General features: G+C 36.5%; 1 protein-coding gene across 3 annotated transcripts in view; it reads left to right on the top strand.

Annotated features, from left to right (window-relative positions):
* The window catches only part of CDH8 (cadherin 8), a 201,688-nt gene that overhangs the window by 56,707 nt on the left and 118,669 nt on the right, over nt 1-26,312 (top strand). For 2 of the 3 annotated variants that reach the window (XM_068693381.1, XM_068693382.1), the window contains 2 exons: nt 13,135-13,225; nt 13,319-13,581. In XM_068693381.1, coding sequence (XP_068549482.1) covers nt 13,135-13,225; nt 13,319-13,581 — 354 coding nt within the window. Of the gene's footprint in view, nt 1-13,134; nt 13,582-26,312 lie in introns of all 3 variants that reach the window. The other variant, XM_068693383.1, reaches the window with a different exon arrangement.

The following is a 26,312-nucleotide window of genomic DNA, read 5'->3' as shown; positions in this document are numbered from 1 at the left end:
ATAAATGGCTAGTCGTTTGTCTCTGGGTATTGCTGCCAGATGTTTTTTGGGGGGGCTGTTGATTGTGAGAAATCAAATAACGTTAACTGTTTATTGTTTCAAATCTACCACATTAGTGCTTAATAGAAGGGAAGCTAACAGCTGCTCACTTCAGTTTCAATTAAAGAATAGAGCTGATAACTACCAAAGCTATAGATAAAGAATCCTCTTAACTTTGCTCATCCTCTTTTTGTACATTCTTGAAGTTTCTCTGCAATAAGGATGAGGAGAAATATGCAATACTTCTGTATGAATGGTATTCCTCATCTAGATTCAATACCAGACTGTTATGAACAAGAGGAGACTTCATGATAAGCTTCTCAGTAAATATAAATAAATAATAAATATATTTGGAAGACTGAAAAATTACCCCAGTGTGCCCTTCACCTGCCTTAAAAAATGATAAAGCAGCTAGAAGTGGTTAGTATTGTGCATACTTGTGTATTTATCAAATTTTACATCCATAAAATGTGATAATATCAAAAACCAAAAACTCTCTGTAGTATCACCTCCCAACCTAGTCGTATGAATATCTGAGACAGGAAAACCCTAGTAAGGGAACTGATTATAATGTAATATGTGTAAGGTTTTCATCTGTTCAGCCTTATTGTTCTACCTCATTGCATATAGAATGAGCGCAGCTTTCTGCTAACTTCCTCTTAGGCTTACTATGTATTAGCTCTCCCTTCTTGTAAAACTTGCATCCTGGATGCAGAGAACTTCGGTTTGTATGCCCAGCTGTAAGCTGAGGGCCTTCAATGTCTTCAGAGATTGAAGTATTCATGGAAGTAGGTTCTTAAAATATACAGGTGAGCAATTTGTTAACTGAGCAGACTGCTAGCCAAGAGAGTTACTTTGTCTGTTTTTTTTTACGAGATTAAAAAAGTAAGAAGTATGTGTGTCTAAACAAACAAAGCTGGCTTTAATAAGAAGTATCCATGTATAGGACATCTTTTCCGTTTATACCTTTCTTCAAAAAAAAGTCTTCATATTTGTGAGAGATAGAATCCTCCTTAGACAAAGTCACTCTGTGATTTTTCTATATAGTTCATTCATTCCCATCAGCTACTGAGGTCCAAAACAGAGTTGTAAATGGGGAAGGAGTCCCACAATCAGATTTAAATTGATTTTCTTTGTCAATGGTAATCTTTATTTTTTTTCCAATAATACCACATCTTTAAAAAATAATCCATTAATTGATCTTTGAACATTTTATTTATATCACTATGAAAATATGCTGCAGTCTTCTTTGCTAGAAAAAAATAAAAAATAAAAAAATTAAATCCTTTCTTTGGTATTTAGAGCCTTTACAGGTAAGAACAAATAATTGCCTGTAGATACAGATTTATCTGTGTCACCCCTTGAAGTACTCCCTGAATTTTCACTCTATTTCTTATCATGTACTTGCAGATTTTACTTTTTAAAGAACTCATTTTGGAAAACCTAAGTGCCCTAGAGACTTTAGCTGGAACTTTTTCAGCCACTTACTGAAAATGGGGGCCTGGAATCCCCCCATTTGACCCATGTTAGATAGAGATAATTTCATTTCCAAAGCTGAGAGACTTTTGGGAAAATAAGACAAGGGGAAAATAAGCTGACCTCTAAATTTCTGAACGAGTTGTGAACACATACTGTAATCTCTTGATGCTTTGCATCTCCAAGTGATGGTTATGAATACTCTGTAACAGAAAGCCACAGCTTATGTTATGTAGTATAAATGAGTGTTTTTATAGCATATCCAAGAACCATAAGATACTGAATATCTCAGCAGTATTCATTTTGTGTTCTGTTATCCTCTACAACGTCATTAGTCTGACCTTCTGGATATACTATTAATAATGACAATTGTGTGTTTTATGGTATATACCTGAGTTATATCTGCATTCCTGAAAATCATATAAGAGTCTTTCAACCATGAGTTTAAAATAACACCAAATTCTTTCAGTGGGAGGGAAATGCTAAAGCATTTCGAGCTTGGAACACTTTAAGCATCATCGCTACCATAAGATCACATCAATAGAATTAAATTAGATGATGGAAACTCAACGTTTTTCTTAGTGTTGTTGCCATAGAAAAGGTGGCTCACTTCATAGCTTTCTGAACATAACTGTTTGAGCAGTAGATAGAAATAGAACAAAATAAAGTCCAAGTCAGTCTGATATTTCAAATTTTTATATACATATTTTTCCTCTCAGATAGATCTCTTAATCCTTTTGTTTTAGAATCTGTTCAGTTTCTCATTTTGTCAACCAAGTAAATAACACCAACACAGTGGCATTTCAACTATATTAATATAATTTTGCCTGCAAAAAGCATTGGGGACTGAAGTGCTACATGCAAGCTGAAATGGAAAGATGACTTCTGATCCAGTTCAGTACCAATGGATATAGTTTAAAGCAGCTAACTCCAGGCAGGAAACTGATTCCTGCTTTCTAGGCATGAGACTGTAACCTTTATCCATCAGCTGCAATGGTAATACTCATTGAATTGATTCTCCAAGGTGTGCAGCATGATATGGCTTGTGAAAATAATCTGAAATTGAGAATAATCAGCACCTTGCTCGGACTTTGAATTAGTAATGTAACCAATCTTAGATCCAAAGAAGCAAAACCTTCCACAAAAAGTGTCCACTGAACCCTGTGGTGCCTAAGTTACAGACTGCCTCAAAAAGGTGTTGCTCAGTGTGTCTTGCAGTCTTGCAGAGGTCTTTGCAACTAGCTGTGGGAGCTGGAATATAATATTATGAAACCAGTCACTCTTGGAGGTCATTAATTCATCACCTCAACTTTCTAATATATTCTATTTTCATTTGAAGTAGCTTACTCTTAGGAAGCAATGAATGCTTAGACTAATTTGAGGAACACAGAATAACATTTAAATCCATTTCCTTTGCAGTCACTGATTATTGTAATCACAGATATGTATATATTTAATATATGTATGATTTCACTAATCATATATATATGTATAAAATTATTATATTAAAACCCCTAAATGCTAATGCAGATGAACTGTATGTATTCACAGGTAGTGCTGTTCATTATTTGTGGTTTTTTTTTGTTTGTTTGTTTATAATTAAGCAATGCTTTATGTGTGAACTCCTTTTATGGATTGAATGGAATAGCTGTGATTGTGTTTTAAGAACAAACCATCAGAACTTAATGCTAGTGAAATTTTCTTTGGATTCTGTATTGCAGTCTGAGCTTTATTTGTGTGCTTTTCCAAAAGTCAGATTAAAAAAAAAAAAAGCAAACAAAACCCACAAAAACCTCAATGTGGCAAAAGAAAAACATGATCTTGTTGCAAGACCCCAATTCTTTACCATCGACTTTAATGAGTTGCTTGGAAAACTGTAGTCAACTTCAAAAATGGAAAATTAAAAACCTTCACCTCTTCATCTGTTTTAGCAAAAAGATTTGAATAAGTTTACTGCAGCAGTACTGTATGTAGTTAGAAAAGCTCAGTTATGATCAAATTTCTTCTTTTTTAGTTTATGCTCACTTTTGTGTGTGGCTGACAAGTTGATATAGCTTTCACTAAATCATGATGAGCAGACTTGGTTTTATAGTTTTAGTTTCATCAGATTATATGTCAGGAAAACTTGTGTTTTTTTCTTTAATTACTGTGTTTTGCTTAATTACATATAGAATATCTGACATCCTTTAAAGAAAACCAGTTTAAAGAACAGAGCTCTGTTCTTTAAAAGAAAAAAAAAAAAAAAAAAGAAGAAAAAAAAAAGGACCGGAAAAGAAGCCCAGAAAGCAAGATATTTATGTTCTCCATTAATATTTAAACATTTTTTCAGCAAGTACAGGATAAGCACATCCCAGCTGCTGAAACTCTCATGATAAACGATGCCCTAGGCAGAGCGTGGTTAACACCTAATTCTCAGTCACAGGCCAATTCTGTTTGCCTTTTTATGAGCACTCTTCCTGTTGTGCACAACTAGCTTTTTTCCCCTCTCTCCTTTAAAAGTGGTATACGTCTTCAAATTATGTAATACACCCTCGAAAAATGAACCTTGGTCTGAGAGATGAGGTTGGCATGAGCTGGAGCTATTAAATCTGTATGTAACACAATTCTGTTTTAGTTGAAGAAAAAATCGCTTTAATCTGGGGACTTTAGAGAATAAAACCCACTTTATTCCTCTTACTACATATAGAATGAAAACAATGCAGATATGACTATTTTTGTCGTGTTTAAGTTTCTGGACCACCTTATCTGTTCAAACAGGTTTTGGCTTTCTTCTCTCTCTGTTTTGAGCTTGCATCGTGAGCTTCTCAGCACGATGGCGTGAGGTGAACTGATGTTCTGACACAGATCAGTAGGGTATCTGACTCCCATACACCTGGAAAGAAATCTTTTTTTTTTTTTTTTCTTTTATAAGTATAAGAAGCTGAAAGGGAAGTTCACAAATACTTTTTGTTCTGTGGTAGACATAAAATAACTATATCGTCATTTTAATGTCTATTCCTTTGGTATCAGCTGTCTTATCTTTTTAAAAAAAATATAAAAATCCACCTAAAGTATTATGGATACTCATTCCTTTGGAGTGGAAATGCAATCAAACAAGTCAATTACTTCAACTGCAAACTCTGTGGAGCACATACTGCTCTTTGTCCTGTGTCTGCACAATATCTAGCACAGTTGGACTCATGACTGAAATTTCTGAATGCTATACAATGCAAGTAATAATAAAATGTACCAGAAAAATAGTTTGGCAGTGCTAGCAAGGCAACTTTTTTATTTATGCACTCTGGTTGTGTGAAGTAGTGAACGCTTCTCCAGAGGCTGACCAGTTTCCATACAAAGTAGCAGAGCCTTGGCAGCTTTAACTTTGGCCTATACTGATTTTAGTATCAAAGCTTAACAAAAATATCCCCAACAAGAAATTCTGTTGATTACAATAGAGGAGGTACTCTCACTTTTTTTTTTTTTTTAATGAAAAGTAAATATTTGACAAAAAGCATAAGGTTTAGCTAATCACTAACATAAATTAGACCTTGTAGGTATGATTATCAAATAATATTCTGTTACCAAAGAACAATGGCCAATTTGTTAAATTGTTCGATTAAAGATACATTTCAGTGTGATGCACGTAGCATTTTCTCTATCCCAAAGCATTAGTCAGGTTGTGTAATGACCTATTTCCTGTAGTAGCCTCTTCTCTAGGACACTGGGACACTAGTCACAGTTCTTTCTAATTAAGGGAGAAGAGTAAGGAAACTAAGGAGGAGGAATCTGTGTCTTCAAAAAAGCTTTTCTCATTCTTCCCTCTGCCCCTGAAACATACCCCAAAAACTGAAGCGACCAGCTTTTGCTAATAATAAATGTAAAGATGGATGAAGAACCTCTCCATTCAGTATCATAGGTCCATATAGCAAGGAAACCATTGCATTTCTGTATTTGTGTATGTGTACCTGTATGTCTGTATAACCTCGGTGCAAGCATATGGATTCCATCTGCTGTATGTCAGGTGTAAGAACTGGTGAGTCCTGTGCTTAAGACGTTCCCTTAGCACTTGATGCAAGTGTAAAAACTTGCCTAATAACCTAAAGAACTGCTCAGGTATCTTTAACTATAAAGAGCAGCAATGCATGACTAAGTTTAGAAAACCTGGTGGCATATATTTGCACAGTGAATTCCTCTGTGTGCATCTGTGTAGGACAGAAAATGTAAGACCAAAGGAAAGAGAGAGGTGGAATCTGTCACCATATGCTAAAATAAGTAATTCTTTAGATAACTGCCTTTGATTCACTCAGCAACTGTAAGCAAATTGCTACACAAAATGTATAATACAAACTTGGACAGTTGATTTGCACCAATTGGCAGAATTCTTTCCTGCACATATCTGACAGCATGAAATACTCCTCAAGTGTACATTACCCTGCACGCTAGTGCAGAGTTAGCATAACATTTTCCTTCCTCTGAAATTTCAGGTGCTTTGCCTAGAGGAAAAGCCATGTGGATAATGCTGCTTTGCGCTGCAGTTAACTCCAGGTGACATAACAGTCCCTTAAAATCACTGCTAGCCAGTAAAATTCAGAGCAGCTACCAAGTATAATTATGACTTGGGGCCATGCCTAGAACATGTACGGCCCACAACCTGGCTGCTGGCTCACCACCAAGCAGTGGTGTGTGCTGCAGGTGGTCAGGGTGGCTGGGAGCTCCCCTTCTGATAGAGACAGCCTCAGAACAGCACCTCTGGCTACTGCTGAGCCCCTGGGAGAGATTTCCGTCCCTAAAATCTGACAACATCAGTGGATGGAGCTGCATCAGACTTGCCATGGCAATATACTAGGAGTCTGCCAGAGTTTTATTAAGTAGTTTATCTGTCCGTAGCTGCTCATTCCCTCCCCTTTTCCAGAAGTTACCCTCTATTCAGTTTTGTTGATTCAACCTTTTGTGTCTGCTCTCTGAAGTACATGGCCAAGCTTCATATGCTCTTAGGCAGCACAGCTGTTTTCAAAACTTTGTCATTGTCCTGTAGTTTATGGGCTCTTCAGTTGTGCTGATGCAACTGCTTGTGCAGCCATGCTGTAAACTAGATCTGGGCAATGATCTGGCTTATAAATGTAAAGGAAAAGACTTCTTGAAATGAAGCTTTGGAATTTTTTTAAGCCGTGTCAGTTCACTGATCTGGCTTCTGGTGTTGTCTCACAAATGGCACAATGAAGGGGACCATAAACTGCGGTGAGGAACTGAGAATGGAGAAGGATGATGGGACACATGCAGCTGGCATGTTGGGGGCAGGGGGCTGCAAGAGCGTTGTAAATTAGCATTGCTGTTGGTGGAAGAATAGCGTGAGCAATGGCCTAACCCAGCTCTGTCAAAATAATTTGGTTTAAAAGACACCTTCCTATTAAAAATGTTTAAGTTAACGAGATCACTTTGACAGAACTGGGTTAGGGAGTGGCTGCCCATGCAGTTAGCTGGCAGATGAGAGAGGCAGTGAAGCCCAGCCTGGGCATACCAGAGCACGCAAGTGCTCTGACTTGTGGGCACTGCAAGCACATCTTACCTACTGCCTGGTAGGGCACATGGTTGCACTCTCAGTCCCTCTTCATCTCTCAGTAAGGTGAAGAACTGTTTCTTACTTTATTTTTTTTTTTTGCATGTAAATAGTCTTTACGCGCATGAGTAATCCACTGGAAAATAATCGTTGTTCATAGCAAAAAGTACTCATTGTTTTGCAGGAAAAACATGAGGTGGCTGCAATTTAAAATCGAGTTCAGGTACAGCAGAGTGGATATGTGCTGGAAACAGGATGAGTGTGTAGCAAAATTAGGGGACAGAGATGATGGGATTATTTGTTGGTTATGGTGTCTCAATCTATTCTGACTCACTTTGGTTTAGTTCTGCTTTAATGACAAATTAAAATCTTCATTGCAGTTCTCTTACAAGTAGGAGTGATTCCTAAAAGTAAGACTGAAATGCTAGGGAGTGCGAAGGCCTTATATTTTTACTGTTGAAAACTTAAGGCTTTCCTGTGCTGCTAAACGAGGATCAGTGGAGGAAAGATAATTGTGCTTCCCATGGTGGGAAGGCTTTGCATCATGTTGCTGCAATTGATGGAAAAGGACCCTGTCTGAAGCCTGGAGAAATGGGACTGGGATGCCTAAGTGATGGTGCAGCCCGTACCTGCAGTACGGAGGATACCTAAAGAGCATAAAGAACAGGAAGAGCCATATGAAGCCAAAACAAAACCATAAAAGATACTGTAGCTGGTGTGGGGACAGAAAGGCAGGAAACAGAGAAACAGCTGGGGGGGAGGGAAGTAATTTGAACAATAACAAGGAATTCACAGATGCTAAAGGGTACAAAATACTTATGCCTGTGTGCAGACCATGAAGATCCTGAGTTTGCAGCCCTATTGACAGGGAAATGCAATACCTGATCATGAGCTGTGGGAGACTTGTGATAGTGTAAAGAGAAACTCACTGGTGCTTAATGAATTCCAAATAAAGGAAGTCACAAGATGTACATTTTTGTTAAGGGCACCTGATTAACCTTGCTATTTTATTCTCCTAATCTATATGAAAATCATTACCCACAGCTCAAATCATTTGGCAGAAAGAAGGATCCTTATTTTTGGCAGAAATTGAATTCAATTTATTCTTTTGGACACGAAACCCCCCGTGGGTCAGATGGAATTTCAAGGCTCCAAAGGAGACATGCAAAATGCAAAGGCTGCCTGCCTGCTGCCACACCGTGCTAGCTGGAACTCTGGGCGATGGGTAAATGAACACCTCTCATCTATTGTTGGAGGCTGCTTGTGTTGTGATGCAGGTTGGCCTGTACTGAATAGGCATCAAAGGTAGGGATTATGGGCAGAGATCTAAAACATTTCCACTGGTACTCCATTGATTTTATGTCTCATTTACCTCATCTTATAGTGACAGTCTGATATCAGTCTTCTGAATACGTGCTAAAAGATTCATTTAGTGTCCAAAATCTAAAAGGTTCTGTAAACTCCACAAAAACTTGCTCTCTGCATACACCACCAACTTTTCTCTAGCATCTCTAGTGTAATTTTTTTAATATAAAAGTGTTTCATGATTTTTTTTTCTTTTTATTTTTTTGTTTTTAACTTAATAACATCCGTTTAGTAATTGATAAAATATAGCCTAATGAAGTAGCGAGGTTGAAGGTCTTTGCTCTTGCTTATCACTATGAATGATAAGGTAAATGAAGAATGAATTTATTTAAAAAATAAAACAAAACAAAAAAATACCACCTTTGTAGATCTTACGATGACCCCATATGTCTCTTATGTGAAGAAACACTAGAGTGGCTGTAAAATCTCAAACTAAGATCATGGTGTAAGTCAACACACTAGCACTGTAATGAAGTAGTTTACTTGAGATAGATATTCTGTGGTTTGAAATCTAAAAATAAATTGATTTTTTTAAAGCTTTTTATGATCTTACTCTGCTTCTTTTTCAGTAAGCAGTTAAGCTACAGTAAACTACATTTTTTAACCTTTGTAAGCTACATTTTTTTAACCTTTGTAATCTTTTTTTTTAACAAATTTACTGCATTCCAGTGGCTACCTTTTAAAGCTACAAGCTGACTCTAAAATAACCGCAATGAAATTATTTCAGATATGCTAGGAACCACAAAACTTTCAAAACACGTTACACAAAATGAGAAGCATCATCAGTTAGAATATCAACTATGACTTCTGTTATACTGGATTCTGACTCGTCAAAATGAATTTTCTTGTAATAGTAATAGAATAATATTTTTCTTAAAGTTTATCAGCACGTAGAACAAGTGGAAAACAAACTGCTTATCTTTATCCCTATTTCTCTGTAAATTATGCGTGGATAACCAAATTTACAAATAGTCTTACATGTTTGAAACATAAGACAGTTTTCTGAACCTCTGTTATCTGGCATAGTGTGACACTTCCTTTCATCTATTTGTTATATTCTTTATATTTTAAATAGCACTTTCCCCTCTCAGGGGCACATGACCAACTCAGGCTGTTTTGTAAACAGCTTTTCTGAATTAGAGTTGTATCTGTAGTTGCATATATCATGTGCTATACTGGGAAATCACTTAGAGAATGGTGAGGTTTTGTTAATGAAAACAGCCCACAGCCATTATGTTTTTATCAAAAGCAACGCAATTTTATGAAGCTGGAAAGATGCTCTTTCAAGGGCCATGTGCTAGTACTCTCCCAGTCACTTAGCACAAAGTAGTTTTGGCTTCTCGGAGTAACTTCACCATCAGTCCGTGCTCATCACTCCTTTAGACCCTGATGTAACATGAGAAGGGATAATATTTCTGCCAGTTTTTCCTGGCTCCAAAAGCTCCCTTTGCATGTGGCTGTTTAGTACTGTTACAGTAGCCTGTTTCAGGAGCTTATCATGTGCTCCTACACACCTAAACCAGAAGATTATACCTGATTGTAACTCAGCGCTTCTTGATTTTCCTATTAGACTATGAAAATTGCAGGGACAAGCATTTAATGATGCCTTCAATTGGTTCCCAACTATCTACATGGTGTTCTGCACCCAGGAATGGAGAAGGAAATTTATTTCCAAATTTGGACAAGAGATTTGGGGAAAGTAAAATCTCCATGCATTGCACAAAGTAAATGCCACTGTTCACTGACAGAGCAGTCTAATGAGAGTCTGTTTCTCAGAAAGCTCCAACAGTCTAGGTTCAGCTGTGGAGATACTTACCAAGATCTACTGTTAAAGGAGGATTATGTTCCCATGATGTACATGGATGCATGAAAAAGATTATTAATATATATATATATTTTTACACTGTACTGCCTAGCACGTGCCTACAGGAAAGCTGGCACATGAGAATCTCTTACAGTTTCACGTTCACTGTGCTTGCCTAATGGTACCCTTCCCTGGGCTATTTCATTGAGTTAGGTCTAATGACATTGTGTGTGCATTATTAATATTTTTGGTGTGCTTTTGATTCGATTGCATTAAAGTATTGCTGAATAGGGAACTACCATGAGGACAGTCCAGTCACAGTGAGCCTTGATGCATTAGTGCTGGGGGATAGGACCGAAATTTGCTGGGATAAGTGAAGAGTAACAGGCAGGAAGTCAGGGGGTAGAAATGAGGGGTGATGCACACAAGTGAACTTAATGCTTGCCAAAGATTCAGAGTGGCAGCTTGAAAAACAAATATCCTGTTCTTACTTCAAACAAAAATGTTTCTATGAGCATCATAGTATTTTATCTCATTTATTTCATCTCTTTTAGAAAAAGACAGCCTGTGCAGATTAATTAGGAATTGTTTTCAAAAAGCCTTTTGAATATGAAAGAGGTGCTTTACCTTATTATTACTTGGTCTTGTGAGTAGGCAAAAAAAAAAAAAAAAAAAAAAAAAAAAAGAAAAGAAAAAAGAAAAACACTATAGCAATTTGAACTGGAAGAGTAAGAAAATCAGTCATGACCTACTTTTTCATTTTAAAGCTTTCAGGGACAAAGGTATAGCATAGTAGTTGGTTTCTGGTGGGCCTCCATTTCTGGGTCAAACATCACTTTGGATATAAACACTGAAGCTCCTCAGAGCTCCTCAGTGATGGAAAAAGACTTTTCAATTGTGCTTTCAGTTTATTGTCCCAGTTTTGAGTTTAATCCTGGGTACTGGTTGAAAATGATGGCTATTACTCTGTTTTACAGTGGTCCTATTTCTCCTGTGTTTCAATTCTTGCTCCACTGAAAGAATGAGAAAAACCTGTCTCAATGCACATGCATACAAGTCCACTCATGCCACAAGGATCCCATACAAATGAACTGTGTAATGTTGTTTCAAGTTTGGCTGATTCTCTCTTCTGCTACCTTCTACAGCCAAACGTGCTCCAGGAAATCTGGCCTTTTAACACGTGCCAGACAGTGGCATCAATAGCCTCCCTTTAATTCCTGAGACCAAAAGTGCTTTAAGAAGTGATTTGGCAGACCCTTCCATTGAGCCATTTGAGTGTTTGCTCCATGTACTTTTCTTTTCTCTGGAACTTAGAGAAGGTAGAAATATTGAAGACCTCTCTTCCTTCTCACATTTTTTTCAAAAAAATTCATTGCAAAAGCACATTGTATTCTCTGATTTCTTTTCTTTCCATCTCAGTTGGCAATGAGGCCTAAATGATGTTTCTAAGCTACACAGTTACTTCCGTAATGGGTATTCACCTCATTCTTGATGCATTGTCAAAGCACTGCGCTATTAGCTCACCATTCTTCCATGGTATTTGAGATATTGAGTTTTAGTTTGATAACAGCTCTTCTCCCCTTTTAAGAAGACAAGTTTCTCACAGTTTCAGATTTTCATGCAATACATTTCACAGTTGCTTTGGCAATTACTGAAGTTTAAAAAAAAATGACTTTTTACATTGTTTGCTTTTAAAATAACAGCTAACATGTATTGGCATTATTCACATCTTCAAATGTCTTCCTCCATGAGCGTGTCTGAATCCAAAAAATAAAAAACACAACCCAGCCCCCAATAAACAGCCCCTACAAGATTTCTGTAGTCCAGCAACACTAGATGTTCATTTTAAAGGGAAAAAAACAGCCTCAGGTATGGTGTAAGTTTGTGAGTATGCAGTTCTGCCTTCCTAGTATACAGTGGTTTCTCTTGAGATTGCTTGGATATGAATCAGTCAATGAAAATGTATCAGGAATCTTTTTACAAAACTCCAGCCTCATTAGAGTAGCTGTAATGTAGCCCTTCTCCCTGAGCTGTGCTGCATTTATCTTGCTAAGTGATCTATGGCTGCATTTCAGGTTTTGCCAATCACTGTGGCAGTAGCTAGCCCAGCTATGTTAACTTACTTGTCCGTTTTAGGGAACATTTACGCTGAGGTGAGACCTGATGTGGCCTTCTAATACACAGAAGGGTGGGTGGAGAAAGACAGACTAAATGCTCCCAAATGTCTACCAAGGAAAATGTCTTTGGAATCAAATCTGACTGCGTGTTTTCTCTGAAAGTGAGAGAGAGAGACACCGAGAGTCCTGTAGGGCAGACGTGCATAAATGAGCTTACCTGGGCTTTGGTAGTGTTCCGTTTTGGGAATCGTGGATTTCGCAGTGGACTTACCAGCCTTGTTCCTCTATTGGGTTGTGAAGGTTTTGCAGAGCTCAGTGCTGTTGCAGCTTGATGATTACTGATATGAGAACGTACTATTGGAGCTTTATACGCTTAGCAGAAGCAAATCTTTTTCTCTGGTGGAGGAAAAGAAGATAAGTCTATATGGAAGATCATTATTTTATTTGACTTCTTGTTATTTTAAGTGCTAAGCGTTTATGACCGCATTTAAAGTATAGGCTAATAATAGGGCCAGAACATCTTCAGGCTCCAAGACAAACTACAAGTCAAATGTGTTCCTGAGTGTGTGTGAACACTCATCTGGGTCTTCCCTCACTATTGCAGGCAATGAAGGAATTTTCAGAACTGCTTAAGTTTGTTTGTTTGTTTTAAACTATTTAATATACACTAGTATTACATACTACAAATTGAAAACCTAACGTGGCTTGTTTATGATGTAAAAGTAAATGAGATCTTTTGGAACACTTTCCTAAGCTCTTTAGTCACTGATATGACCTTTTTTTTCTCCCCCCACCAGGAATCTTTAATGACTGGAAAACTCAATGGATCATGTTTTTATAATCTAAGCTATTTTTACATTGACTGTGCTGTAAACACATGGAGGAGCTGTAAGTAAATGTTCTGTACTGCATGATGAATTGGATTGCTGCAGTCTGGAGGAAAGCAAAATAATAATTTCATTTCTGTGGTGATTTGCGTAGCTTGTGGTACAATGCCAGAAAGACTAACGGAAATGCTTATGGATACATGGACTCCATTAATAATATTATGGATTACTGTACTTCCTTCCATTTTTATGGCTCCAATGAATCAATCTCAAGTACTACCAAGTGGATCCAGTACAGGACTAAAAAGGCTAACTGAAGAACAAAGGGTTTTGAACCGCTCCAAGAGAGGCTGGGTTTGGAATCAAATGTTTGTATTAGAAGAATTTTCTGGACCTGAACCAATACTAGTTGGCCGGGTAAGGCAACATTCTTTTTTTTTTTTTTTTTTTTTTTATTTCTCTGAATATATAAATGTATAGCTTGTGAAGGTCTTCAGTCATTTGAACTCTGCTAAGAAATTTAAATTTGAGATGCTCTGTCATTCTGAAATTCTTCTCTAATATACATAAATTCGTGCTTTAAATATACCTCTGTTTAAGGATATGTTTTTCTGGTTAGTTAGCCCACTATTTGCTATAAAATTATACATATTTCATTTTTATGACAAAAATGCATGAGCATATACACATCCTTTCTTTTACATCATTAGTCATCACTCTGCATCTCTGTCAGGTGCAGACTCTTCACTAAAACAGCTTTTAGTAATATGTTACTTTGAATTCAAAATATGTTCCTCTTTGTTCATTCAAAAAGGTTGTTACTCTTATAGGTCATTTTCTGTCTCCAGTCTGATTACACAGAATGCAGTTGTGCTTCGGGAATTTTGTAAAAACAATAATAGAAAAAAAAAATCATAAATCAAAAAGCGGTATATATGGCAAAGTACAAGGTGCTAGTTTATAGGGAAATTCTGATATACACGCATATGAAATAACATTATTGTGACAGTTTTTTTAGTTTAGTTTCAAAGTTAGGAAGATGAAAAGAACAGAAGGAAAATTACCATGTTTTTCCTTGTGTTCTAGTTTGACTGTTGCCTTAAACCTCTAATTCTTGCCATGCATTAGCTTTTTCGTAGCTTTGTGTGTTACCCCCAGTCAGTGTATCAGACTTGCACTTTCTCTAAAAAGAGATCATGTGCCATCTGCATTCACAAGGAATGAATTATCTTAGAATTACTCTTAGGAAAGAATTATCTGATCCTCAATACATCTGGTCTACAGTGAGAAATTATAAATACTGTGCATGTTTATCTCTAAATTTAAATTCCTATAAAAAAAAATGGGCAAATTGATGTATTTTTTTGGCCACTAAAATTGTGTACCAAACTGATGGATGCAAACCAAATTGATGGATGTCAATTAACCTTGTGATAATTTTGGAAATTCTCTGGGTAAATGACCAGCATATAGGATCACGTATCTTGAGTATCAACCACTATACCTATTATCAAAGAAATTATAGGTAAAGCATATTTCTAATTTTTCCCTACTATATTCACTTTGTAGCCTAAACTTAGGGTCAGACAGCATAATAAACTTTAAATCCAGTAGCTTTCAAGAGCTATGTTAATTTAAATTCAGATCAGTTATTGTTGATCTGTTCTCATTAATTTTTCTTTGGTCAGAAGAATCTCAATTTCAGAGGGACAGTGATATGCTTATTTCAGATGTTAAAATATTTTCTTAAACTATTTTCTCCAACCTGTTATTTTCAGAGTGTGTTATTACCTATTTACATAAGCTTTTAAAATGATTTTCAGTTGCTTTTAAGTAGTTGGGGAGATACCTTAGTTTGTGCTTTGTAATAGTTTGATTTTAAGCGTGCATCTGAGTCTTAAGATTTCTACAATATGTGTTTTTTTTTTTTTGTCTGTTTGTTTAATTGATATAATATCTTGAATTTTTCGTCATTAATGAACAGAAGCGGGTGGGTTAAAAAAAGCCAAACCAATAAAGACATTATCCCATCTTCTGCTGGCATTTAGAATAGAATTAGCTACTCTAAAATGCTGTGACAATCTATTTGTTGAGACTGCTGCATAATTAAAACACCACATGATATAGATGGAAAAGAGCAAAAAGTGAAATTTGCTCCCACAGGAAGAAATCCGTGGTTTATTCCTGAAAGTGGCTTAAAATATTCTTGTAATTCTTGTCTGTGTTTATCACTCTCTTTTCAAAAAAAAAACAAACACCACACACACACACAAAAAATATATATATATAAAATCATCGATATTTCTGAATTCTTTCCCTAAAGTTTGAGTACTACAGGCACTTTCAAACTCTGCTGTAGTCAATGGCCACAGAAGTACTCCACATCTTGCCGACATGCTCTTAGTCCTTCCTGACTTTAAAGTAGCAACTCCCTCAATCATAGTTCATGGCAATCCTTCTTCCCAAAACTTCAAGGTGTACAGAATGTCACGAGCAAAGTGCTCTCATTTTCCATGAAGCTGGGCTATGGTTTGTCCTCTGTCACCCTCATGGTTTCTTATCCATTGTAATTGAAAAACAACCTTCTTTTCATAACTCAGTAGAATCTCACTTACCTAGTTCCTCCTCATCTCTTTTCTACTTACATTCTTCCTCCAACCTGTCCATTTTGTCCCCTGCCAAAGGATTTTGCACAGCTGGGGTATCTCCTTTATTCTCTGCCTTCCTTTAGCAAGTATATCTTTGCCATATGACCTACCTTTACTTATTTATTTGTTTATTTATTTCACCAGACTTTGAATGCAGCCCACTCCATAAAATATTAAGCCTCTCTACAATAATTCACTATAGCATATTATGGAGAGAACGCTACCAAACATGTATGCTACCTGATAAACTGTATTTTCTGGGCATAGATGTGGTTCTGTTCCATTTTAGAGACAGTGCTGCCTGTAAGTTGCTTTTACATGTTTGAAGAACTAGTTTAATCTCCAAATAAATATATTCTTTGACAGTTCAGTGCTTCAAAGGGAACATTCTTGAAGCAAATCTAATTATGTAGATTTTGTTTGCGCATTTTGTCTCCTTACACACTATTACAGAGTGTAGATGGTACTTTTCATGGTCCTACGTAACTTGTATGAACAGGTAATTAGAAAATAGAAAAATAAGTTTCTGCACTAACAGAAATAATATGCACACAAGCAGAATTTAATGGCTGTTTTCAAGTACAACTTTACAGCACACTTCTCATCCCTAAAGAACTGCTAAGGGTAATATTGATACTTAAATAATGTTTTTCAAGTCAGTGAGTGGAAAGGCAGTGACTAGAAGCATGCGATTCTAATGGAATGGAAACATACATCAGCAAAATAAAACTGAAAATTGATATTAATTAAATACAAACACAGCACAAATCAATTTTTAAATAGAAGCCTGAATATAGAGTCCATGCATTCATTCTGTTAGTTAAAAATATCTCATATTAAAGTTTCTGAAATACTGAGAAAGTTTAGTAAGACTGAATTTACAGAGAGAGGTAATATCTTTTATTAGGCTGCTAGGTTTTTGCAGGAGAAACCGCTTCTAGGCATAAAGACACTTCTTCAGAATTTTAAGTGTTGCAGTACAACTGCAAAGTCTTCAGAAGCACATACTCATCACTGTTCTGCATGAAAATACATTAATAAATGTGTTCTCATTGTATTTGCTGTAATAAATGAAGTAATCAGGGATGAGACAAACAGGAGGTTTAATGTGAATTCTTTCATAAAGCATTGTAGTTTTCTGCAGTGACAAGTAAAGGGAGAATATCTTTTGCTTTTGTTCTTGAAATTCTTACAACAGGTTTTAACAAGATGTATTTTATGTAATTTTTCACCATTAGATTGAGTAGGACCAAGTTCAAACTTAAAATAAGCAGCTCTACTGGAGTTCACACATCTGTTTAAAAAAATAATATATATATGAATACTTATATCCTGAGTGATTTCAGAATATAGGAAGTATCTTGTTTCCCTTTTCTGTCTGTACATTGCATTGTAATTTGGCACATGGTATCATAAATTCCATAGCGTTTTTATCTGCACACAAAAAACTCTGTGTGTGCATTTTGAGAAACCTACAAAGTAACCTTTTTCCTGTCTATGTGAGGTACTTGGAATGAGTTTGATTTTGTTTGCAGCAATACAATGTAGAAAGGTAGGTTTACAAATACTTTTGTACTTCTCTTTCTTTCCTTGCTTCATCCGCGGAAACAGGTACATGCTTTCCAAAGCTACTTTTCCAGATCTACTTTAGAAGACTCCATATATTGCATATTGCTGTCAGCAGTTTGCAGACCTCCCAGTGGCTGACAACCTCATTCAACTGTAGAGTGATATGTCTTGTGACACTGCATGCTGTCCCTGTGGACTTGATTAGTTAGATAGAACTTTTTCTTGATATACACTGCTGCATTTTCTCAGTCTCCTCTGCATGTATTTACAGCACCATGGCAGATGTGCTATGAAATCTGTGGTGTAGCAAATGCCACTGTTCTTTCGCTGGAGACAGCCACTGAATACTCAATGAAATAAGTAATATAGTTAAGAAACATTAAGAAACTAGGTTTTGAGTATGCCATTTTAGCACCTGTTTTTTGGTACATGTGGTTTTTGGTTTTTTTTGATTGCTGCTTGTTTGTTTGTTTCTTTCTTTTTTGTGTGTTTTAAATGGGATAGGACACAATTTCATCGACATTTTCAAGCAAAAACCTTGAATAGTTAATGAATTAATGGCTGTCATTTGTAAGTACAATGCAAAGAGAGAACATAAAAGAGGATGAAGGTGACAAAAGTCCTTGTCTCATATTCCCTGACTTAACACTAAATGAACCAGCAAATGAGTCCAGCCACAGAAGAACTCATCAGTCAGATCGGTGCTGTTTCTGTGGTATCACTGCTCCTGGAGTACTCCCCAGTTTCTCCCAGACCTTCCCCAGACTTTTTTAATTTACCTATTTCCAGTCTCAAAGTAATATTTTTGTATATTTTACATGTCACCTGTGATGAGATTCATAAAATGACCAGAGAAGACCTGCAGCTCTGTCACATGCACAGCCTCTAAGTCGCATCTGTGGCTTGTGGTCGGCAGTAGGGCTTTGCTAGCTCTTGGGAAGTTGCTCTGAAATCCCTGGACAGGGATGGAAACAAACCCCACTGAGTTAGTGAGACTCAGACAGAATGTGTCCAGGTCAGCTCTTCCTGTGGTGGCGTCTCATACGGTTTTTAATCTGTGACCAGGGAGCTTGTCTTCTTTCCTTCTGACATGCATGATATGTGTCTTTTCACTCTGTTAAATGGAGATTTCTGTATGGCTTGTAGAATCAGGGAGCTAGGCAACTCTTGCTATTCAGAGCAATGAAGATTTTTCCCTTGATATATGGCACTTAGGTTCAGGCCTTTAGAGGAGAAATAATTTTCCTGTAGGAGGAGCAGTGGAGAGGCATGATGTTTTTACAGTTATGTGCTTCAGGCTGCGCTACTGTAAAAACCAAACCTGGAAATGCAGAGAGCACTTATAAATAGCTTCAAGCTGTATGTTCTACATTATACATGTTTTATGCAATCTTTGATTTCATTGCCAACATACATTATATCTCTTAACAAGGAAATGGTAGAATCTTACTTAAAAAAAAAATTAAATAGTTGTGTTGAAGTCCAAGGGATACATATATGCAAAGCAAACAAGGTTTTAATTAAACAAATTCTATCCATATGTTTTGCTTTTTTATTCCTGCAGTGAGCTTGTCTGCCTGAAAATACTGTAGTGCTCAGTGATACAAAACAGAAATGTATATACCTAAGGTTCTCATTACTTTAGGCATGAATTACGTGCTGCTTCCCTGAATGGAAGAAATCATGGTGAAATATAGGTGTAGTAAAGTCCTAGCGTAAGCTTCATAGGGTATTATATGGTCCTATGTTAATGCAGTGTTAATGCAAAGTTTCCACACTCAGATCCTCCACTTTTCCTTCTGTTCTAATATATGCTTGTATATTTTCTGGCTATGATTTAAATGTATGCCATAAAGTATTCAATATCAAAATTGTTGCAAAGTCAACATTGCTTTCTGAGCCCTAGATTTTTGTTGTTTTGTAACCATAATTACATACTAATTTTCCTACTTACAGTTAATAAAATCCCAGAAGCTGAAATGTATCATTTATTTTTCCACTGTATTCTTTATGGAAAACACTAATTCCCTGTGCCTCTTTTGTGCTTCTGAAGGAGATGGGATGGCTGTATACTTCATAGAACACTCCTGTTTACATGGGCTAAATCAGCTTAGTCAGCAGGAGTATAAGTAGCTCTGAGAAAAGCTCTTCTTAATTAAATATTGCTGCAAAGCCAATAAATATAGTATACAACATTTTATGTAAGCCTGATGAAAGTAGTGTTTTCGAAACAAATATTCCTGAGTCTGCACAAATTCCATTAGTTTCTTTTTAACTAGGGACAGGCTCCAAGAAGTATCTTAAAATATAATACATTTAAACAAGGATGAACAGTGTGAATCTCAAATCTCATTTCAGTATGTTTCTGGGAGTATCACCGACTAAGATTGAATGCTTTCATGTTCCTCCATCTCCAATCTTAAGGCAAGATATAAACACAATCTGAGTTAAAACTTAGAACACTTGCTTGTCAGCTAATACAGCTGGACTGGTAACTTCAAAGAGGTATTTCATCAGATGCCTCCTATATTTCTACTTTATGCTATTAGAGCAGTAGTGTAAGAAAGTGGCAAATACCACTATGAGCCACTAAAATGGAAAATACTTTAAGGAATGGCTGACAACGCCAGCTTGCTTATGAATCCTGCAGAATAAAGGGTCAGTCTGCAAAACACCAGGCACCTTCTGAGCCATTTGTATTTTTGTATTTTCTTTTTTTCTTTACTAAAATGGGAATGCCTCTGTGATGTGATTTGCGTCTTGAATTTTAGACTTCATAGACAATAAGTATAGAATAACTTTGAGCTTTTTCTTAAAAAAAAAAAAAAAAAAGAGAGAGAGAGAAAGAGAGAAAAAAGAGAGAGGATTTATATATAGTGGATGTAATTACAACGTCTGCTTAGGCATTTGGATCTCCTAATGTTTCTTTAACATTGTTAACACTTGGGTTTCCTTGTCATATTTTTCTAATGCTGCAAAAATTTCTAATGTTCCGACAAAAACAGGTAGCATTAAAAATTGTTTTTGCTTTTGAAGAATTAGAACCTTGTGTACTTTTGCTCAATATATTGATCTAAACGTTTTATCTTTCTCTCAATGAATTGAAATGTTTTCCAAGTATACATGCAAAACGCTGATGTGACAGTATAAAAAATTAAGTAGAGCCTTCCACATGATATTCTGCAGATGTCCTATGATTGTTTGGGCTTTCCAACATTGATTTTTAAAATGGTTTTCAATTTCTACCTGTAGGGCCCACCTCTGGTGCTGTCAGGATGCTTCAGTTCCAGTTGTCAATTTAACTACCAATTAGTGCCAATTGTGATGGTGTTTTTTTGCTAAAAGTTCGTCCTTTCTGAACTTGACAAACATATTTCCTGTATGAACTGAAAAGCTATCAGATAATAGTGACTTCCCCAAACTGACAGGACACATAGCCTTTTGACCAGTAAAGTGAATGGATGTGTTTATTATTATCAGGTCCCAATATGTTATTCCTCAATATGTCTATGCTTCTTATGAAAACCTTAAAAATAATTTTGCATTAAAATGAGAAATGCTTTGGGACTAACTCCTTTACTGTCCATAGGCTTCCAGACAGATCTCTGGAGCTGCAGTGGGTATACCTCATGAGCTGAATTACACGAGAAAGGTTCATCTTTTAGCTGGTGGACATGTATACATATTTTGTATGTAATAAATGTACATTCGCAGTAATCACAAGAAAAAATAGTTGTATGTGACAATACCAGGAAAGAGTTTGCATAAATTTTGTTTATTGAAAATTCTGTTTTAACAGTTTTTGATTGCTGTAGTAAAGGGAGAGAAGAGAAAGGATGGAATAACACATGTGCAGACAACCAAGGACTTCCCAACTTAGGGGCTTTTGTTTGTCTGTGGTGGATTTTTTGGACAAAGCTGGGGATGCTGGTGCTCTGCAGCTTAATCTGGATGTGAAGTACTAAGCTTCATTACAGAAAGAAAAAAAAATAGTAATTGCTGCAATACACATTTCAGGCAGTGCTTAAAGGTAACTATTGATTAAAAGCAATGTGTGGCATGTGGCATAGAAAATAAATGTAGACCATTTTCCTAAAGAAATACAAGCAAATATGTATGTATCTGAATAGCCTCTTGGCGATCCCTGAGGAGCACCTGTAGCAATATAGAGTAGTGTAAAACTTTCCCTTCTCCTGAGGACTCTCTATTAGTATAAAGATTCCACTTCCATAATTTCTTTCAAAGCCTTTATTTTACAGCAGTCATGCCAGCAGCTAAGGAAAAGTAAGTGTAGCTCTCCCTGGAGACTCTGCCTCTCCTGAATTAACCGGAGGAATCATTAGGAGCAACATAAGAAATCCCTTTTCTTCTTTCAGGGTCTGAGCTCAATAACTGTTATGCACCCAGCCCCTGGTGAATAGAAGCAAAGCTGAGGGTTTGTGTTTCAACTTGATGTGCTGTGCATTGCCCTGAGATCGCCTCAATGAGAAGGAATGTAGCGAAATAAAAGCCTGACTCGGAGACAATCACTGGAGTCAAAGAGCCGGGTTGTAGGTAGAACCAGCAAAAGAGATGTCTTAGCAGTTCAGAGTGCCCAACTCATCTGCCGGTTTAAATCCGGAAACCACCTTATCTAATTTTCTTCTCTCTTATTGAGAGAATGACTTACATAGAATAGGGGTATTGTTACCAAGTAAGGAAAGGTAAATTTTAGTGCGTGCAGAACTGGTGGTGGGCATCCAGACGTGAAGAGCACAGCAGATTAGGAAGGCTTTCTGGGAAGGGAGTAAAGGGAACTGAACCAAACCATAGCTCTTTTGTCACGTTGTTTTCTAAGGTCTTCAAGCTACAAGCATCATTAACAGCCATGAGATGTTATACTCAGAACCTAAGAAATCAGAAAACTGAATGAAAACTTATTTTTTGAATAATTTGAGATGATCTACAACATGATCATGCAATGTGGTCCTGTATGTTAAAGTATGATGCAAAATGCCTATAATCTGATACTACTCAACTCAAATAATTTAATGAAAATCTACCACATTTTTACAACATAAATTTTCTAAATATAATTACCAACTTATTTGCTGTTCACTGTTTACTTATTTCTTTTAAAGCATCCATTTTGTAGTCAACCTGTTCTGTAATTATCATGCAGTTTAAAACCATTAAAGTAGACCACTGGCACACTGCAATTCCTATTGTTGTCTTGTCATGCAGACAAGAAGATATGATGCCCAGAAGCAAAATGTTTGTGCTTCTTCCTTCATGCAAAATCATCTGAAACAAGACTTAATGCAGACATAATGTTTCAAATTATTAGTTTATTTCTGCTAATTAATGGGTCTTGATTATTTTGCTGGATAATCCCCCATACTTGCTAGAATACTTGATATACTGAGAGCAGGTGCTGATCTAAATATACAAGGATTTTTACTTCTTATTGAGTTTTCATACAAATGAACAACAATTTAAATCAAAAACATATAAAGTATATACCAGGATTTTACCTGTCAGGAAAATATATATATGTATACACAGAATTTAAATTTAAGCCATGCCCGTCTTTTAGAGAATCTCAGTGTGGACTTGGTTCTCGAGTGAATTTTTAATATATTGTACATGCCCTCAAAGAACTCAAAGGGGCATTTTTATAAAGTGAACTACAGCAAATGAGGAGTGGTTCACTGTAACGTGCACTGTGAAAGCTGTTAATGCTGCCACTTGTATTAAGAAGCCTTAGCTAAAATTTTGCACCACTTTGTTGGGTAGGAGCCAATTCCTGCCTGAAAGCTGTCACTGTGTGAATAGTATATTCAGCCTGTGACTGAGGAGGAAATACTGGAAGAGAGGTGTGGGCAGAGAGGTGATTTTGAATGCCTCTGCAGTTGTGCCTCAAGCCCAAGGCATTGCTGTGGGAAGAGCTTTCTGGTCTTCTGCAACTTCCTGAGATGCTGCTGTCTGCTACCAGCCAGTACCAGTATTGCAGGGCGTACAGAGCAAATATTATTGGGAAGGATGAGAAACCATGTGATTGCTTGGCAAGGGCATGGCAAGGTCTGTAAGAGAGGCGTAGTATGCAATTTGTTAAAAAATCAAATGTGATATTTAAATTTACATTTGCTACTATATATTGTACATAAAGTTCACCAGCACTGTGGAATTATCTTGTCTTAAAAATAAAGAAAGACTAAAAGTCAAAAGTGTTAGGCAGAATTAGGCTGCTCTTTCTATGTAGAAGAAAATAAAGCCAATCATCTGATTAAGTAATCATTTTGTAATCGAACTAAATCCTCCCTCTCTGGAAGACCACCCATAAGTACCACTAAGTTACCGATAAGCAAGGGAATGCTAGGAATTAACCAATACATATCTATAAATGAAGACTGGGAATTTTAAGAAAACTTTTTGTGAATAAATGTTTCAATCTAAATCAAATGCATGTACAAACACTGTAATAGACGATTCTCTATGGGACAAATTCTGACTGATAGTAAAGGAAAACTTTAGTCAGGCTGGAGACCCACTCTAAGGTTCACTGCAGTGCTTTTGAATGTGTTACTGAATTTTATGTGTTTCATATTGTAAAGTGGAAAAATAATAATACAGGTGAGTCAGTATTTACTCCAGCATCTCCTATGCACAGGCAGGAATACATTTGTAAATTCTGCAAATTGCAGAAAGATTAGAAAGCAGAAGAGATACTTTCTCTACTTTAAAGCAAGCAAATGTGGCTTTATTTTTTTGAAAGACTTTTTCCAAGGTAGTGTTTGTGTGAGAGATGTCCCTTTGTATTTGGACGAATACAAATAGGGGCTCTGCAAAGCTCCATATTGCAGGAGGATCTAGGCTGGTGTGGGACCAAGTAACCAACCTCAGGAGTCTATTTTCTTGGTAACCTTTCCACTGTTATAACCTTGATACAGTCTTCTGAAACTCATGTGTTTCATTGTCCCCATGTGAACCTCTCAAAAGAAATCTCTCCAGATCTTTGGTTTGAGAATTCTTTGGAAAACCAAAAATCCAGTAATAGTTAAACCTTAATTTATTCTTTTATCAGCCACTTACTTTCTAAGTCTCTTATCCTTTTTATGCTCTTTGATACATTATGTTATGGAGCTTGAATTTCTGCTTTGTGAAGCTGTATGCTTTACAGTACTGCTTTGAGTTGATAGAAATATCTGGGGGAGGTTCCAGCCTTTCTGATAGTTTGTGTTGTTTCAGATCTAATAGGCCAAATCCATTCCAGATGTGGTTGGGAAAGTCACCAGGCATTAGGTCTGTCTTCACACACTCTTACTGCAAAGCCACATAAAGTGCAAAGCCTTACAGTGTGTCTGGTGGAGGCGAGGAGTTGGAAAAAAAAGCAAGGATGAAAGGATGATTGCAGTGAGATGAGCACTGGTGTACGTATGTTGTGCATATGCACAGGTTGTCTGTGTCTCTAAGAGAATATTAAGAAGATCCCTGCTAAAAGGAGGGAACCAAAACAATCAGTGAATAATTAGTGAAACTTTCTCTTTCCTGAATTAGGTAAGCAAAGGAGCTTAAGAATGCCATAGCATTCACACAGCTTCCCATCCATGTAGTTCAACTCCTGTAATTTTCATGCCCTTTGGCATGCTTTTAGAAATGCTGTTAACCTTTTCTGTAGTGACTGTACCTTCACACTTGATGCAGCAGTACTGGAAGCTGAAACAGCAAAAGAAATGCACCCGAGATAATTTTGCATGGTGTACCACATTCTGCTGTGCATCAGGAAAAGAGCTGCCACTACTCGGAATCTTTTTTTAAAACTTCCCTATTGATCATAACTGTGATGAAATACTACATGTGGGAGCTCAAATATTCTTTGCTAGTGCTTCTCATAAATAATTATAATTTATTTCATAATAGAATCAAAAAGCGGAAAGGAAACATATTTTAATTTCTAGAAGTCAGCATGTTTTATCATTATACACCTTACCTACCTAACATTAAAATGGATTCTTTCAGAAGCGCAGTTTGCTCATTAGGAATGTGTGAAATGGAGTAATTTAAATGAGGAAGCATCCTACATATTTCTAAATCTCTATTATTTTCAATTGACTCTTAACATGAAACATTTCTTATTAGGCTTGTTTCGAAAGGCATAAAGTTTTTTGGATGTCAAATAAAAGCTGATATGGGTTCATTTGTAGGAAATAATGATGGGCCATGTAAGCAGGAAAGGTATTCTTGTGTATAATGTGTCACACCAAAATTGTGGAGAGGTTTGTCCTTGGTACTGTTCTGGCCTTTTATTACAAAGAGCAGGAGGAACAGTCAATAACCACTTATTAATGTTTTTCTCTCTCCTTTGTTGTAGCTTTAGGTACATTAGGCTCTCAGTAATTATCTCATTCATAATCCTCTATCACAAGTAATATTTTGTGCATCTTGAGAAGCATAATTGGAAAATATTTTCTCTGAATGTACACTGTTTCTATTCTCTCTTTAATATAACTTTACCCAAGAGTATATTGCCTAGGAAAAATGAGCAAGCATAATTTTATACAGGTAATCAAATCTCTCAAATGTTGGCACATTTTCCTTTATCTCCATGGGACCGAAAGTTAACCTTCAAACAGGCCTAGGCATTAAAAGAATTTCACCACACAATTAGAAATCAAATAAGCCTGTACAAGGCAACTTGAACAGAAGTGCTATTTTGAGTTGTTAGTGCTGTATTTCTCCTACAGGGTATTCTACTCAATTAATACAGAACTGCAGGGGAATATATATATTAGTCTAAGCATATGCACATGTGTCTCTGTATGTGTGCATATATATAGAACTGTCTAACATAATCAACACTGCCTTATAGCAGGAGTTTACTCCCTTTTTTAATAATTCTTTATTTTTTTTTCCCACTTAGGATGCAAAACCACATCTTGGTACAGGTTTTTA

The sequence above is a fragment of the Anas acuta genome, chromosome 10 (genome assembly GCF_963932015.1).
Source record: "Anas acuta chromosome 10, bAnaAcu1.1, whole genome shotgun sequence".
Lineage (NCBI taxonomy): Eukaryota > Metazoa > Chordata > Aves > Anseriformes > Anatidae > Anas > Anas acuta.
The sequence above is the reverse complement of the archived record's forward strand: the minus strand, read 5'-3'. Positions and strand labels throughout refer to the sequence as shown.